This window comes from Rhinatrema bivittatum, chromosome 8, assembly GCF_901001135.1.
Source record: "Rhinatrema bivittatum chromosome 8, aRhiBiv1.1, whole genome shotgun sequence".
In the NCBI taxonomy this organism is placed as follows: Eukaryota; Metazoa; Chordata; class Amphibia; order Gymnophiona; family Rhinatrematidae; genus Rhinatrema; species Rhinatrema bivittatum.
The window spans coordinates 249,048,929-249,065,521 of record NC_042622.1 but is presented as its reverse complement, the minus strand read 5'-3'; the positions used below and the strand labels follow the sequence as shown (position 1 = coordinate 249,065,521).

The 16,593-nt window shown below is 50.8% G+C and overlaps 1 protein-coding gene across 2 annotated transcripts in view; it reads left to right on the top strand.

Annotated features, from left to right (window-relative positions):
- The window catches only part of UBXN6 (UBX domain protein 6), a 277,263-nt gene extending 267,168 nt beyond the window's left edge, over positions 1–10,095 (top strand). For both annotated transcript variants that reach the window (XM_029614529.1, XM_029614528.1), the window contains one exon: positions 9,199–10,095. In XM_029614529.1, the coding sequence (XP_029470389.1) occupies positions 9,199–9,248 (50 nt within the window). In that variant the 3' untranslated portion in view covers positions 9,249–10,095. The remainder of the gene's footprint in view (positions 1–9,198) is intronic.
- Positions 10,096–16,593: the final 6,498 nt, after the last annotated feature.

Here is a 16,593-nt window from a genome sequence, read left to right as displayed (position 1 = left end):
CAGTGCCCTCAACTTGGACCCAGCATCTATCTCATGGGTGGAGTTCTTCAAGGGGATTCACGCCTTTGTTCAAATGAAAACTGAACCTCAGGCTGACCAGCCACATGTTCCACCGGAGGACTCTCATGCCCCAGGCCCTTCAAGACCTAGGCACAGGCTCCACTACCCAGAAGCCCCACCTATGGGACTCGGACATCTCTGAGGAGGAAGCCGAACCCCTAGAAGAGGGGGAGCTCTCCCCGGGGCAGAGTGTCACCGAACCATGAGATGCTTCTTCACAAAGGACGAGCTCCCGGACCTGGTAAACCAATGTCTGATGGAGCACGCTATCCCAGGCCCAGGTTCTTCAGAGGAACCTAAACCGAACCCCCTACTGGAGGGTCTTCGCCAGACTTCTCGCCATTTCCCTCTTACAAGCAGCACAACAGCTGATTGACCTGGAATGGAATGATCCGGAGTCCACATTCGAGGGGGGACGAGCTTTAGCAGCCCTGGACCCAGAAACCAAAGGTCTTCTTGCATGCCCAAGAGTTGATGGCCCATGGTCTGCATGGTCCTCTAAGCGCACCACTATCTCAGTGGAGGGAGGAGCTGCACTCAAGGATGCACATGACCAGCGTCTGGAATCCATCCTCAAACAGTCATTTGACTTAGCCGCTATGTCTCTACAAATTGCGGCCTGCTGCACCGTGGTGATATGTGCCTGCTTATCACAAACCAGGAACAACACCCTGGGAGAAGACATAGAAACCAGCAGTATCATTCCTCGCGGACACTGCCTCCGACCTATGTGCATAGCAGCCAGAGGAGTGTCGTCAGCTGTGCAGCCAGGAGGCCACTCTGGCTCCGAGATGGTCGGCCAACCATCTTCCAAAACGCGCCTCACGAGGATGCCCTTCAAAGGATCCCTCCTGTTCGGCAGCGAACTAGAGAAACTGGCCGACAAATGGGGCGAGTCCCCATTGCTGTGCCTGCCGGAGGATAAGACGAAGAGAAACCAGCAACCCTTCCCCAGGTCCTCCAGGGGCAGAAGTTCACAGCGCTTCAAATCCTTACAGGAGCAACTATCAAGCCCCCCGCCCTACGGGCAGGAACCAGTCCTTTCGGAACCAGCACAACAAGAGGGGAACCAGCTCGGGTACAGGCCCCAGCTGCACCCCACAATGAGATTCAGCCGATCCGTCCAAGGGAAGAAGCCATAGGGGGCAGACTCGCCCTATTCTACAGCAGATGGGTTGAGATAACTTTGGACAAATGGGTCCTAGCCATCATTTGGGAGGGGTACTACCTGGATTTTCTACGAACCCCTCTGGACAAGTTCATGGAGTCCCCCTGCCACAACCTCTTCAAGAGGGTGGCAGTGGAAGCTACACTGTCCAGACTACTGGCCCTCGAGGCCATAACCCCAGTGCCTCCACAAGAAATAAATACTGGACATTATTCCATTTATTTTATCGTCCCCAAGAAAGAGGGGAACGTTCAGGCCCTTCCTGGACCTCGTTGGTCAACTGTGGCAGTTGACCAACGAGGATTACCCGCTTCCGCATGGAAACCCTACAATCCGTAATAAGGGCGATACAACTGGGAGAGTTTCTCACATCCCTGGATCTTTCGGAGGCCTACCTACACATCCCAATTCAACAGGAACACCAGCGCTACCTATGCTTCAAAGTCCTGAACCGTCACTACCAGTTCCGGGCACTACCCTTCGGGTTAGCCACAGCACCCCGGACGTTCACCAAGGTAATAGTGGTGGTGGTGGCGGCAATACTGAGGAAGGAAGGAATCCTCGTTCACCCCTACCTGGATGATTCGCTGATCAGGGCAAAGTCACCGGAGGAAAGCTGCCAAGCAACCAGCAGAGTCATATCTCTACTGGAGAGCCTAGGATGGGTGGTCAACACAAACAAAAGCTCCCTACAGCCCTCACAGTCGCTGGAATACCTAGGAGTCCGATTCGACACCAAAGAGGACAAGGTCAGCCTGACCCCCACAAGGAGATCAAAATTGTGGAACCGGCTGCAAACCTTGCTGTGAGTGATCCTCGTCCCACAAATGGGATTACCTGCTGGTCCTCGGGCTGATGGCATCCACACTGGAAGTTGTGCCATGGGCGCGAGCCCACATGAGGCCCCTACAGTGCTCACTTCTATCACGGTGGAGCCCAAGGTCCCAGAACTACACCATACATTTATCACTCCCGGGCAGAGTTCGGACCCAGCTACGGTGGTGGCTGCAGCAGCCACATGAGCCGGGGATCAAGACTATCCTCCCCAACCTGGACCCTACTCACCACAGATGCTAGTCTATGAGGATGGGGAGCACACTGCGAGGAGTTAACCGCCCAAGGGCAGTGGAACGCAGAAGAGGCGGGATGGAACATCAACCGCCTAGAAGCGAGAGAAGTCAGACTAGCCTGCCTGCGGTTCGCTCACAGACTTCGAAACGAAAGCGGTCAGAGAAATGTCGGACAATGCCACGACAGTGGCTTACATCAACTGGCAGGGGGGGAACCAGGAGTCAACAGGTGTCCCTAGAAATAGACCCCCCTGATGGCAAGGGCGGAAGCAAACCTCTAGGAGATCTCCACCGTCCACATCACCGGGAAAGACAACATCATGGCAGACTTCCTCAGCAGGGAAAGTCTAGACCCAGGAGAATGGAGGCTGTCGTCCGCAGCCTTCAAAATGATAGTGAATCGGTAGGGGACACCGGACATGGACCTTCTGGCAAACAGATCCAATGCCCAAGTATCCAGATACTTCAGCCGCAGGCGGGAACCGCAGTCCCAAGGGATCGATGCCCTGGTACAGACCTGGCCACCGGGGATTCTACTATACGCCTTCCTGCTATGGCCCCTATTGGGTGCAATCATTCACAAGATAAAACTACACAGGGGACTAGTTCTTCTGGTGGCTCCGGATTGGCCAAGAAGACCCTGGTACGCAGACATGAGAAGACTGCTGGCAGGGAACCCCCTACCCCTGCCCCCCACACAGGGACCTGCTACAACAAGGCCCGATCCTCCTCGAGGACCCAACTCTATTCTCTCTTACGGTCTGGCCATTGAGAGGGCCCGCCTGAGAAAGAGCGGATACTCGGGGGCGGTAATCGACACCCTCCTCCGAGCATGCACGTTCTCCACATCGTTAACTTACATAAGCATCTGGAGAGTATTTGAAGCCTGGTGCGAAGACCACAACATCAAGCCACGCTCATTTAAAGTTCCCGTGATCCTGGAATGCTTACAGAATGGGCTACAGAAGGACCTGTCCCTCAACTCCATCAAGGTACAGGTGGCCGCATTGTCATGCTACGGCTCCAAGAGCAAGGGCGACAGCATAGCTTCTCACCCGGATGTCACGCTTCCTGAAAGGAGTCAAACACATTCGCCCACCACTAAAGTGGCCGGTACCTCTGTGGAATCTCAATTTCGTTTTGGACTTCCTAGCGGGAACCGCCTTCAGACCCCTCCGAGGCCTGTCCCTCCGCCTGTTACCCTTAAAAACGGTGTTCTTGCTGGCAGTGTGTTCAGCCCGCCGCATCTCGGAACTACAGGTACTGTCATGTTGTGAGCCGTTCCTGAGGCTCACCCCGGGATCCATCCAACTACGCAGGGTTCCCTCCTTCCTCCCCAAAGTGGTCTCACACTTCCACCTTAACCAGACCATCTCGCTACCCACGACGGATGGCTTGAGGAATTTGGAAGAAGCCTGTAGTCTACGCCACCTCAACATCGGCAGACTCCTATCCAGATACCTGGAAATTTCGGAACCCGTACGAAAAACGGACCACCTTTTCGTCCTTCACAGTGGAAAGAGACAAGGGGAAGCGGCCTCGCGGGCAACCATCGCCCGCTGGGTCAAGGAAGTCATCAAGGCGGCCTACGTAGAAGCAGGCAAGCCACCGCCTCTACAGATCAGTATCCTGGGCAGAAACTAGAATGCTGTCACCTGCCGAGATCTGCAGGGCGACTACATGGTCCTCCATCCATACCTGCTCCAGATTCTACCATCTGGATGTTCAGGCTCGGGAGGACACGGCATTTGCAAGGGCAATACTAAGTGGGTCACGAGCAGCCTCCCACCCGGTTCAGGAATAGCTTTTATACATCCCATTGGTCCTGAGTCCATCTGCTACACGCTAGAAAATGGAGAAATTACTTACCTGATAATTTCGTTGTCCTTAGTGTAGACAGATGGACTCAGCACCCCACCCTTGGCTGCCGTCACGCATGGTCTTTCAAATGATACAAGGGTAAGCCACGTTTTCATTTACCTAGGGCATCCACCCCTCCGGGTGTCGACGCTTTCCGGTTGAGTTCACTGGCGGTCTCCAGCTATAGTCAATCAACCAGTTCAAGTTAATCAAGTTAATAAAGTTTTGAACGTTAACCAAGTTATGAAGTTATTCAAGTTAACCAAATTAATAAGTTAATCAATCAGTCAGTCACACATATATCCACAATGCTTTTCGAGGAGAATACTGAAGAGCTGCACTTCCTGCAGGGGTATATGTACTAGGGGCTGACGTCAGATTGAAATCTGATCAGTCTCCAACTGCTAGCAGGAGTACACTATACTCATTGATCCTGAGTTCATCTGTCTACACTAAGGAAAACAAAATTATCAGGTAAGTAATTTCTCCATTTTATGCATACATTTTGTACAGCTTTTGAATGGGCTTCTTGTACAAAGATGATTTTCTTTTCTTTGAAAATGGACTGGAGTAGTTTTGCTTCTAAGTGTAGTGATGCTGAAAAGAGGTTTTCAGGCAATTGGCAAAGTGAATGAAAGTAGAGGGAGAGGTGCACGGGGTGATGTTAACATAGGATATTCTCATGCAAGCTCAGAAGCTGCTGTTGAAACTTATTAAGAGAGGAGGGATAAAGGAATCCATTCGCTGCTGCCAGATGTTACCCATTTTGTGCTTTTCCATGGAAAAAGCAGAGTTCCTTTCCTGTAACAGGTGTTCTCCAAATACAGCAGGATGTTAGTCTTCACACATGGGTGACATAATCAGATGCAGCCCCACCAGAAAACCTGTCAAAGTTTCTAGAACTTTGTCTTGGCCACATTAAGCATGCCCAGCATGCCCTATACCATGCGGCCACACAAGGGGTCCTATCAGCCATATCACTGAATTAGATAAAACCAAAAAATAGGAGAAACTCAACTCTGCGGGGTGGCAGGCTATCGAAATAATAGTGACATGTGAATGCTTTGAGAGAACGCCATGTCTCAATCTTGAAGTTCTCCTCCATATGGACTGTTCGCAAGTGGGCCACTGATGCTGCCATGGCACAAACAGAGTGAGCCTTGACATGGTCCTCAAAATGCAGGGCTGCCTGGGCATAACAGGAGTTGTAGTCTGCTAGCAAATTCGATAGCATCAGTTTGGCAAAGGTAATGCCCAACCTACTTCTATCAAAAGAAAAAAAAAGCTGGGTGGACTGTCTATGGGTTTCTGTGCGCTCCAGATAGAAAACTAAGGTTCTCTTGCAGTCCGCCATTCACATCAAGGCTTGTTTGCCTTGATGTGAATGGAGCATGGGAAAGCATGTTGGCAGAATGATGGATTTGTTAAGATGGAAGTCAGTCACCAACTTAGGCAGGAACTTAGGTCCTGCGTAGCACCCTATCATGAAAAAACTTAGGATATGGTGGATAAGTCACTAAGGCCTGGAGCTCGCTGACCCTGTGTGCTGAAGTGACTGCCACCAAAAATGACCTTCCAGGTCATGTATTTCAGGTCACAGGAGCACAGCAGCTCAAAAGAAGCTTTCATCAGCTAAGTTAACACCAAATTGAGGTCCCAAGACACAGTAGAAGGCCTTAGGGGAGGCTTCAATTGAAACAGGCTCTGCATAAAGCATACAACCATAGGCTGTATAGAGATGGGCATACCATGTACACCATGGTGGTATGTGCCACTTGCACTCAGATGAACCCTAACCAAATTGATTTTCAAGCCAGCTTCCGACAGGTGTAGAAGGTAATCGTTTTTGTGGGGGACAGGAGAAAGGATCTAAGGCCTTCTGCTCACATCACATGGAAAACCTCCTCCACTTCAGACCATAAGACATTCTAGTGGAAGGCTTTCTAGAAGCTATCAGGACCCTAGACACAATCTCTGAGAGATGAAGCAATTGCAGAATTAACCTCCAGGCTGTGAATGACAGGGCCTGGAGGTTGGGATGCCACAGCCTGCCCTGATCAAGCGTGATGAGATGTGGAGAAGTCCCCAGACTTATAGGTTTCTGGATGGATAGCTGCCGTGGAAACCAGACCTGTCTCAGCCAATGAGGGGCTATGAGGATCATAGTTCCTTTGTCCTTGTGAAGCTTCAAGAGAGTCTTTGCTACCAGTGGTGTCGGAGGATACATGTACAGAAGACCTCTGCCCCAATGTTGGGCGAGGGCATCAGAGGCTGGTTTGTTGCATGCCTCGTACAAGGAACAGAACTGTGGAACCTTCCTGCTCCAAAGCACTGTAAATAGATCTACATCCGAGCTTTCCCAGAGATGGAAGATCAGATTTGTGACCCCTTGGTCCTAAGTCCATTTGTGGGGTCTGAATGCACACTCAGTCTGCGCACTAACACATTCTCCATTCCAGCCAGGTACATGGCCCTGAGTTCCATCCCATGTCCATCCTTTGGGTAGTTCATGACAAACCCTAGTGACGCCAACTCCCGCCCAAGAGGTGTTCTTGACTAGCCAATTGTCCAGATAAAGTAAGACATGCAGTCCCATCCTGTGCAAGAGCACCACCACCACAACTTGGCATTTTGTAAAGACAAGTGGGGCTGACATGAGCCCGAACGGCAGCATGCGATACTGGAAGTGTTTTCCCACCATGAATCTGAGAAACATCCAGTGACTGGGGAAGATCTTTGTTGGGTGTACGTGTCCTTCGGATTGAGGGAGCTTAGCCAGTCCCCTATTTGCAGTAAGGGGATCAAGGTGCCCAGTGAAACCATCTTGAACTTTTCTTATGGGAGAAATTTGTTCAAGGCTCTCAGGTCTAGGATGGCACGGAGTCAGGAAGTACCTGGAGTAAAATCCCCATCCTCTCTGCCCTGATGGAACAGGCTTGCCTGGTCTGACCATTAAGAGGGAGAAGAGCTCCACAAACAGTACCTCCTGATGTGCTACCAGACCCCAAAACGGACTCAGAGGGCAATTTGGCGGGGCATCCAAAAGGTTTAATTAGTAACCTTGATGGATGATGGAAAGGACCCACTGGTCAGAGGTTTTAATGGGCCACCAGTTCGCAGAGAACCGGGGCCTTCCCCTGACCAGCGGATCCATTGCTGCTGTTACGGGGAACCGGGCTATGCTCCCTACGACCCGATCAATAACCCATCCCGGGAGTTGACTGAAGTGCTGGCTGGGCCTTTGGAGCTCTTTGCTGCCTGGGACAACTGCAAGAGCTCTTATGTTGTGGATTGGAGTGAGAGGGCAGAGGATAGTACTTCCTCTGGCGAAAGAAAGACTTCTGTGCCACTCTTTTAGGTTTCCTAGATGAGGAGGACGGGACTGGAATGCTGGTGGTGAGTTGCTGAAGGGTCTCATGATGATCCTGGAGCTGGGCCAATGCATCCTTCAGCTTATCTCCGAAGAGATTCTCTCCAATTCACGGTCCGTCAGCAAGTCTTTCATGTACATCTGGTCGGAGATCCGAGACCCACAGCCATGCTATTCTGTGGATGCAGATTTCTGCTGCAGAGACCTTTGATGCCATTTTGAAAACATCATAGGTTGCGCAGACCTCATGTTTTCCACACTTCAGGTCCTTATGCATCAGTGACATGAGGGTGGCCTGCTGCTGTTGAGGCAGCTGCTTGGCCACCTCCTGCACCTGCTTACAGATGTCCCATGAGTACTGGCTCATGTAGAGCTGGTAAGAAACTATATGGGCACTGAGCACAGCTCCCTGAAAAACCTTCCTCCCAAGAGAGTCCATCGCTCTATGATCCTTCCCAAGGGGACACTAACGAATGGATCCGAGAATGCTTGGCTCTCTTGAGAGCAGATTCTATCACCACCAATTGGTGGGGTAGCTGACAGTTGTCGACTCCAGCAATCTGGACGAGATAAACCATGTCAGCCGCCTTGTTTATGAGAGGCACTGTGAGGGGATGTTCCCAGATCCTCAACAGTAACTCCTTAGGTATGTCATGCACTGAGACTGCCACAACCTCCTTAGGAGGCTTCACAAACTGAAGGATCTCCAGCATTTTGGGACAGGCATCCTCTTCAGTTAACTGAAAGGGGATGGCCTCTGCCATCAACCATACAAACTCTGCGAAGGTAAGGTCCTTAGGTGGGGACCGAAGGGAGACCAGGTCCCGAAGGGGGATTAGCCAACGGCTCGATGTTCATCAGTGTAGCTCCTTGGTCCCTCTATGCCGATGCCTCAGACTTCTTTGACCTGAAGAGGACTCATCTTGTCGAATCAAAGTCGACTTCCCTTAAGAATCATCTGGTTGCACCTGCGGCAACCTGGATTCATCATGGAGGTCTGTGATGGACATGGTCCTCGGGCATCACTTAATCCCGGACGAGGCCATGACAGGATGAAAGAAAAGGAACGCTAAATCAAACTTTATGCAACGGCTGTCGATGACCGGCGGACACTGACTCTACCACTGTCCCGGGAGATCAACACAAAAGGAAACTTGCCAGCAAAATGCTTAAAATCCTAAGATGCTAAAGGGAGAACAAAGAGGGACCTGACATCTATTGCTGTGATAGCACACCAAGAAAACGCAAAGAAAACTGAGAACGTTTTTTCCAAAAGAGGCCAAAACTACAAGGCTCAATGACTGGAATGCTGCTGCTTTGCGGAAGAGACTGAAGAGGGACCTCACATGGATGGCTGGAATGGGGCATTCTGGGCATACTCAATGTGGCCAAATCAAAGTTCTAGAAACATAAGTTTTCTGTGTTGGGGCTCCATTTGATGTCACCCATGTGTGAGGACTACCATCCTGCTTGTCCTCTGAGAAAAGTGATTTGTCTGATGATCAAAGGTCATGAGGAGCTGCAGAATAAAGGCTCCTGTAGGTAAGAAGAACTTGCACAGTATGTAGAAACAGCAGCCACTTCAACCCTCTTGCTGTAAGAGGAAGTTTGACAATTTTCTTAAGTGAAAGGACAGACCAACTAGTATTTCTTTAATTCTTATGTTTCAGGTTCCTGCTGCCCTCCTGACCTTCCGATGGGACCCAGGCGTCATGGCTGATGTTGAAGCAGCAGGGGCCAAGGGTAGTACTGGAACCATACTGAAGCCAGAACTCCTAAGTTTTATCCAAACACTACCGTGAAATGGAAGAGCAGGCAGATTCTGCATTGTGGACTAAGTCTGTTGCTGCATTCCTGTCTGTGAATACTGCCACCTCACCTGGTGCATGTATGCTGAGGGGAAAAGTTTCTACCTTTTATGTGCCGCTGTTGAATTAAAATTGAACAGATTGCCATACATAACTCTGGTTTTGCAATCTACCAGGCTGGGCATATGACATGATTAACAACTGTCATCTGCTTTGATTTTCCTTTCTGAAGTAGCTATCTGTGAGGAATGATTTCACTGTTCTCTTGCTTATTGTATATGTCAATCCTCCAAGCATTTCACATCAGAGTATGGATGCCCTCTGTTGTGACACTACACTAAAGCATGAGGCTGTCTGGCTCATTTCTTACCCTCAATAGTAATTACTGGTAATTACTTTAAATTAGGGTAGTTCAAGTTGTATACTGGCTTTTTCAGTTATACCTGTATTTCCTCATGATTGATGGCTACTAGAATTCCCAGTCCCTGTTTTATGATGAAACCTGGCTACCTTTCCTGAGGAATGTAAAAAAGTCTATTTTAAGAATAATAAAGAAATGTTGGCATCATACTTCTAAAGACCTCTGGCACTCCACAAGTAGAGGAAAATAGCATGCTGGGGGATTAATTTCTAATACAGTTTTGAAAGCAGATCTGTAAACTTCTTTGATGTGACTGCTTACGCTAGGCAAAATGTATAAATACTTCCAAATATATATTTTATATAACTTAACAAAACAAAATTAAAATTGTAAAAAGATCTAGTGTGTGGTTTTATTTCAGTAGCAGAAATTAGGCAGAAGGCTAGTACTTATTTATGGATGAGAAGAATAAATCTGTTTATGGTGTCCTGAATTTCTCTACTCGGTACCAAAAAAATGGAACCTTTTCACAAGTGGGATATTTGTGAAGCTTTAGTTGCTCACCCAGATTTTCGGGTAGATGGCTGAAAATAAAAACCAAATAGTAACAGCACAAGATCCTTGCCTACTATCTACTAGAGACAGCATATTGGCAGGCTGAGTGCAATATGGGAGCCTATAAAATATGTCAGCAAATCTTGGTTCCAGTTCATACACCGAATCAGTCCAGCCTCATGGGTTTTGCCTCCCTGCCAGCAGATGGAGACAGAGAAGAAAAGGTTTACTGATACTGCTTCTTAACCTAGTGTGCCACCTAGAGTCCCTTAGTATTTCTCTGTCTCCAGCAGATGGTAGATATGTAAAACTTGCAGGCTGAAGTTTAAAAAAACAAACAAAAAACACAAGGAAAGAGACTTGAATCTCTTCTGCCAGGGGTGTTAGGCTTTGGGAGTCATCATTTCCCCAGATTGAGTGGCTGAGTAAGGGGTTGGTGATGCTGACTTACCTCAGCACAACAACATTGTGGACATGGATGCCTGAGGAAGGGGTTGGGGACCCTGATTGGTCTCAGAGCAACAAGGATATAGATATCCAGGGGTCTGACTCCTTCCTTATATTCCACGCGGCCTTCTCTCCTCCCGCCCGGGCTGGTGATCAGCAAAGGAAAGTATTGCCTTCCTTTATTAGTTTCACTTGTTTGGTGTTAAAAAATTTGAAAGGTTTGCCAGTGTGACTTAAGGCAAATGTTGAGTGCCTGAGTGCAAGATTTATGTGGCTTGGGGGGCTCCAGCTTGGAGAGATCATGGCTGTCAAGCTGGTAGTGAAAACGACTGGGGATCGCTAAGGTTCACCGCACGATTGCCTTGCTAATAATCAGGAGCTGTGCAGTGTACTGGGGGTGCACAGGATAGCAGCGTGGGAGGCAGGAGAGTCTGACACAGCAATGTCTGCAGACCCTGAACCACTTGGTCAGTGCTCAGGGTCTAGCCACAAGGAAAAGTGTAGACAGGTAAGTAATCTCAACATTATCTCTAGTTCCTTAGATAAGATCGCTCCAAAAAACTTTGTCCTGTCTCTACTAGGCAAAGTGCACCTTAGTATTCAACGGTCCTTCATCATATAAAAGTTAAATTATGATTATTGGAATGTCGATGGCGAAAAAATCCTCTTCCTGAAAGGAAAAATGCCTACTTTTCACACCTACAGAAATATAAAAAACAAATTTACCATGCCAAGAAATCTTATTACACAAACAAAATTCAAGCGCAAATAGCAATTCCAATGTGCTATTTAACATTAAGTCATTAACCACTTTAAAAAATGAATCTACAGATCGCTTCTCTGATTCTTTTTGCAATAACATTGCTAATGATTTTAAAGATAAAATCACTATTTCCTAGGGTGTAGCAGATGGACTCAAAACAAGTGGGTATAGTGTGCTCGTGCTAGCAGTTGGAGACGGATCTGACGTCAGCATGGGAAGTGCAGCAATTCAGTAATTTCCGTCTCCAAAGCAGTTTGGGGCTACCTCACGCTCGCTGAGCATGTTTCCAAATTCTAACGACTAAATTAATAGAAGAAACCTACCTGAAAACGAGCCCCGCACTCCTGTGGTGATACCATTCGGTCCCTCCCCCAGTTGAGTTCCCGAGCTGATTTCCGTGATCCTCGGAGGTAAGAGCATCGGTCCCGGTGGCCGATTCACGGCAGGGACCTAGCCCCCGAGTGAGAAGGGCTCGGGCATGGCATAGAGGCAGCCTCGGTCCCGGTGAGGACTTCGCCCCTGAGCGAGACGAGTTCGGGCGCGGCCTAGAGGCAGCGGGTGTACTTCCTCGAGTGCGGCGGTGACGGTACTCACCCTCTCCCCCCACAGGCGGAGACCGCCCGGGTCGCAGCCGGGAAGCGCCGAAGACAAGGTAAGGCGTTCATCTTTACTGTGGTCTCTGAGGAAGTGAGAATTAGTGGGGTCTGCCTATGTGGCAGCCCGCCAAGGAGGTCGCCATCTTGCCTGTCTACTCGCCTTCACCACTTGGGCGCACATTGCTAAGCGCACGCTGAGAGGCGCACGCGGATAGGTGCACGTTGCTGAGCGCACGCGGATAGGTGCCCGTTACTAGCCACCTGTGGGTAGGTGCATGTTCATAGGTGCCTGTTCATAAGACGCCTGTGGGTAGGTGCCCGTTCATAAGACGCCTGTGGGTAGGCGCCCGTTCATAAGACGCCTGTGGGTAGGCGCCTGTTGATAGGCGCACGTTCATAAGACGCCTGTTCCTAGGCGCATGCTGCTAAGCGCAGGTTGATAAGCGCGCACTCATAGGCGCACGTTGATAAGTGCATATTAGTAGGCGACACATATTACAAGGCGCATACTCTGGCTGGGAGGAAATAACAGGCGAAATGGAGCGTAAGAGAGCCCATGCGCCGCAGAGCCGGCGCCTCCAGAATCAGGCATAAGAGCCCTAAGCCTCTGCTCAGCATGCAACCTCAGAGCCACACAGAGCGAGGAAGCAGGCTCCCTATGTGCCCAATGTGAGGAGGCCGTGGGAGTTCCAGGCCAGGACCGGTCCCAGCCTAGCGTACTTGCCAGTTCCTCAGGGAACACTCCAGACTTAGCGGGCCGCGGGGAGCAGCCAGGGAACCCGAGAGACCTGGTGCCCCTAAGGCCAGATCCAGCTTCGCTTTCCTGGGTGGAATTATTCAAGGGGATTCACGCCTTTGTCCAGATGCAGTCTGCTCCTCGAAGGGGCCTTCCCGTTCCGGATGAGCCGGCCCCTGGACCCTCGAGACCTAGGCACGGCCACTCGCCACCCGAAAGCCCCACTTATGGGGAGTCGGATTGCTCCGAGGAAGATGAGGAGCCCTCCGAGGAAGGAGAACTTCCCTCGGAGATAGAGCCATATCGGACCATGAGACGCTTCTTTCGGAAAGAGGATCTTCTAGGCCTGGTCTCACAATGCCTATCAGAACTGGCTATTCCGGGCCAGGACACCCCAGGGGAACCTAGAATGAACCCCCTGTTAGAGGGCCTGCGCCAAATGGCTCACCATTTTCCCCTCCTACAAGCAGCACAGCAGCTAATCGATCAGGAATGGAATGCGCCGGAGGCCTCATTCAAAGGGGGTCGGGCCTTGTCAGGCATGTACCCTCTGGACCCGGCGTCCAAGGAGCTGCTGGCGTGCCCCAAGGTAGATGCCATAGTTAACGCAGTTGTGAAGCGCACCACCATTCTGGTGGAGGGGGGAGCGGCCCTCAAAGATACACATGACCGGCGCATGGACACCATTCTGAAACAAGCCTTTGAGGTGGCAGCCATGTCTCTACGAATCGCGACCTGCTGCGCCGTGGTGACGCGTTCCTGTTTATCACAAGCTAGGAGCAACACCCCGGGAGAAGACATGGGAATAAGCTCTCGCGTTCCTCACTGACCCAGGCTCCGACCTAGTCCGTACGGCAGCCAAGGGAGTGTCATCCTCAGTGGCAGCCAGGAGACAGCTCTGGCTACATAATTGGACGGCCGACACTTCCTCCAAGATACGCCTCACAAGAATGCCCTTTAAGGGATCCCTACTGTTCAGCAGCGATCTCGAGAAACTAAATAAATGGGGTGCCTCTCCATTACCCATTCTACCAGAAGACAGGTCAAGGAGGAGCCAGCATTCTTTTCTAGGCCAATCCAGAGGTAGAAACTCTCAGCGCTTCAACCCTTACAGGGCTCGCTACCAAGCGCCTCGTTCTCAGGCCAGGAACCAGCCCTTTCGGACTAAGCACAACAGGAGGAGAACCGGCTCGGGTTCTGGCCCCGGCCGCACACCACAATGACAATCAGCCGCAGGTGGGTCGAGATTACCTCGGACCAGTGGGTCCTTGCCATCATCCGAGAAGGGTATTACCTGGATTTTCTTCGGCTCCCGCCGGACAAGTTTGTGGAATCTCCTTGTTCACCTCTCAAGAAGGCGGCACTAGAAGTTACCTTGCAGAGGCTCCTGGCCCTAAAAGCCATAATCCCAGTGCCTGCAGGGGAGATAAATTCTGGGCATTATTCCATTTATTTCATAGTAACCAAGAAGGAGGGCACTTTCAGGCCCGTCCTGGACCTCAAGTCAGTAAACCGACACCTGCGGGTCCCCAGCTTTCGCATGGAAACTCTGCAGTCTGTCAAGAATGCAGTACAGCCAGGGGAGTTTCTTACATCCCTAGATTTGTCAGAAGCCTATTTGCATATCCCAATCCATCGGGATCACCAGCGCTATTTACGCTTCAAAGTCCTGAATCAGCACTTCCAGTTCCGAGCTTTACCCTTCGGGTTAGCCACCGCGCCGCGGATCTTTACCAAGGTCATAGTAGTAGTGGCGGCGGCGTTCAGGAAGGAAGCAATTCTCGTCCATCCCTATCTGGACGATTGGCTGATTAGGGCAAAGTCACCGGAGGAGAGCCACCGGGCAACCAACAGAGTTATAGCTCTTCTGGAAAGCCTAGGATGGGTAGTCAACATAAACAAGAGTTCCCTACAGCCGTCCCAGTCGCTGGAATACCTAGGAGTTCAATTCGACACCCAGGAAGACAAGGTCAGCCTGACCTCCAAGAGGAGATCAAAACTCCGGAATCGTCTGCAGGCCCTGCTGAGCTATCCGGCCCACAGCTTGGGATTACCTACAGGTCCTCGGCCTCATGGCATCCACGCTGGAGGTGGTACCATGGGCACGGGCTCATATGAGACCATTGCAACGCGCCCTCCTATCTCGGTGGAGCCCACGGTTACAGAACTATACCGTACACCTACCTCTATCAGCCAGAGTGCGGAATCAGCTATGGTGGTGGTTGCAGCCCGGCCACATGAGCCGGGGGTCAAGAATGTCCTCCCCAACCTGGACCCTGCTCACTACAGATGCCAGCCTGAACGGATGGGGAGCACACTGCGAAGAACTCACCGCCCAAGGGCGGTGGAGCAGAGAAGAGTCGGGGTGGAACATCAACCAGTCGGTACTGGAAGCAAGGGCAGTCAGGCTCACATGCCTGCGATTTGCCCACAGACTTCGAAACAGAGCGGTCAGAGTGATGTCGGACAACGCCACCACAGTGGCATACATCAACCGACAGGGCGGAACCAGAAGCCAACAGGTGTTCCTAGAAATAACTAGAAATAACTCCTCTGATGTTTTGGGTGGAAGCAAATCTCCAGGACATTTCTGCCGTCCACATCGCCAGGAAGGACAACACCACAGCAGACTTCCTCAGCAGAGAAAGCCTAAACCCGGGGGAGTGGCAGCTGTCGCCCACAGCTTTCCAGATAATTGTGGATCAGTGGGGGGACACCGGACATGGACCTACTAGCGGACAGATCCAACGCTCAAGTACCCAGATACTTCAGCCGTAGGCGGGATCCTCTATCCCAGGGGATCGATGCCCTGGTACAGCCATGGCCTCAGGGGATCCTGCTATATGCCTTTCCTCCATGGCCCCTGCTGGGCGCCATTATACACAAGATTCAGCGGCACAGAGGCCTAATTCTTCTAGTGGCCCCGGACTGACCAAGAAGACCCTGGTACGCAGACATGAGAAGACTACTGGCAGGGAATCCACTACCCCTGCCTCCACACAGGGACCTGCTGCGGCAAGGTCCCATCTTACGGTCTGGCCATTGAGAGGGCTAGACTGAAGAAAAGAGGATACTCGGAGCCGGTAATAGATACACTCCTCCGAGCACGCAAGTTCTCCACATCTCTAACATATATAAGGATCTGGAGAGTTTTTGAAGCTTGGTGCGACACTCACAGCACCAATCCACATGCCACTAAAATCCCTATCATTTTGGATTTCCTGCAAGATGGACTTCAGAAGGGTCTGTCCCTCAGCTCCATCAAGGTTCAGGTGGCAGCGCTGTCTTGCTACGGTCCCAGGAGTGACGGCAACACCATTGCCACACACCCAGACGTTTCACGTTTCCTGAAAGGAGTCAAACACATTCGCCCGCTACTGAAGTGGCCAGTGCCCCTGTGGAACCTCAACCTGGTGTTGGAATTTCTAGCGGGACCCGCCTTCAGGCCCCTTCAAGGCCTGTCTGTTTGTTAACATTGAAGATGGTGTTCTTGCTGGCCGTGCGTTCAGCACGCCGCATCTCAGAGCTACAAGCACTGTCCTGCCGTGATCCATTTCTCAGAATCACTCCAGAGGCTATCCATCTGCGCACGGTCCCTTCCTTCTTACCCAAAGTAGTCTCACACTTTCACCTCAACCAAACCAAATCCTTGCCAACCACGGAAGGTTTGAAGAAGTCTGAAGAAGGTCGAATATTGCGTCATCTCGACATCGGCAGGATGCTGTCCAGATACTTGGAAATGTCAGAAGCAGTACGAAAGACGGACCACCTGTTCGTCCTTCACAGCGGGAAGAAGCTA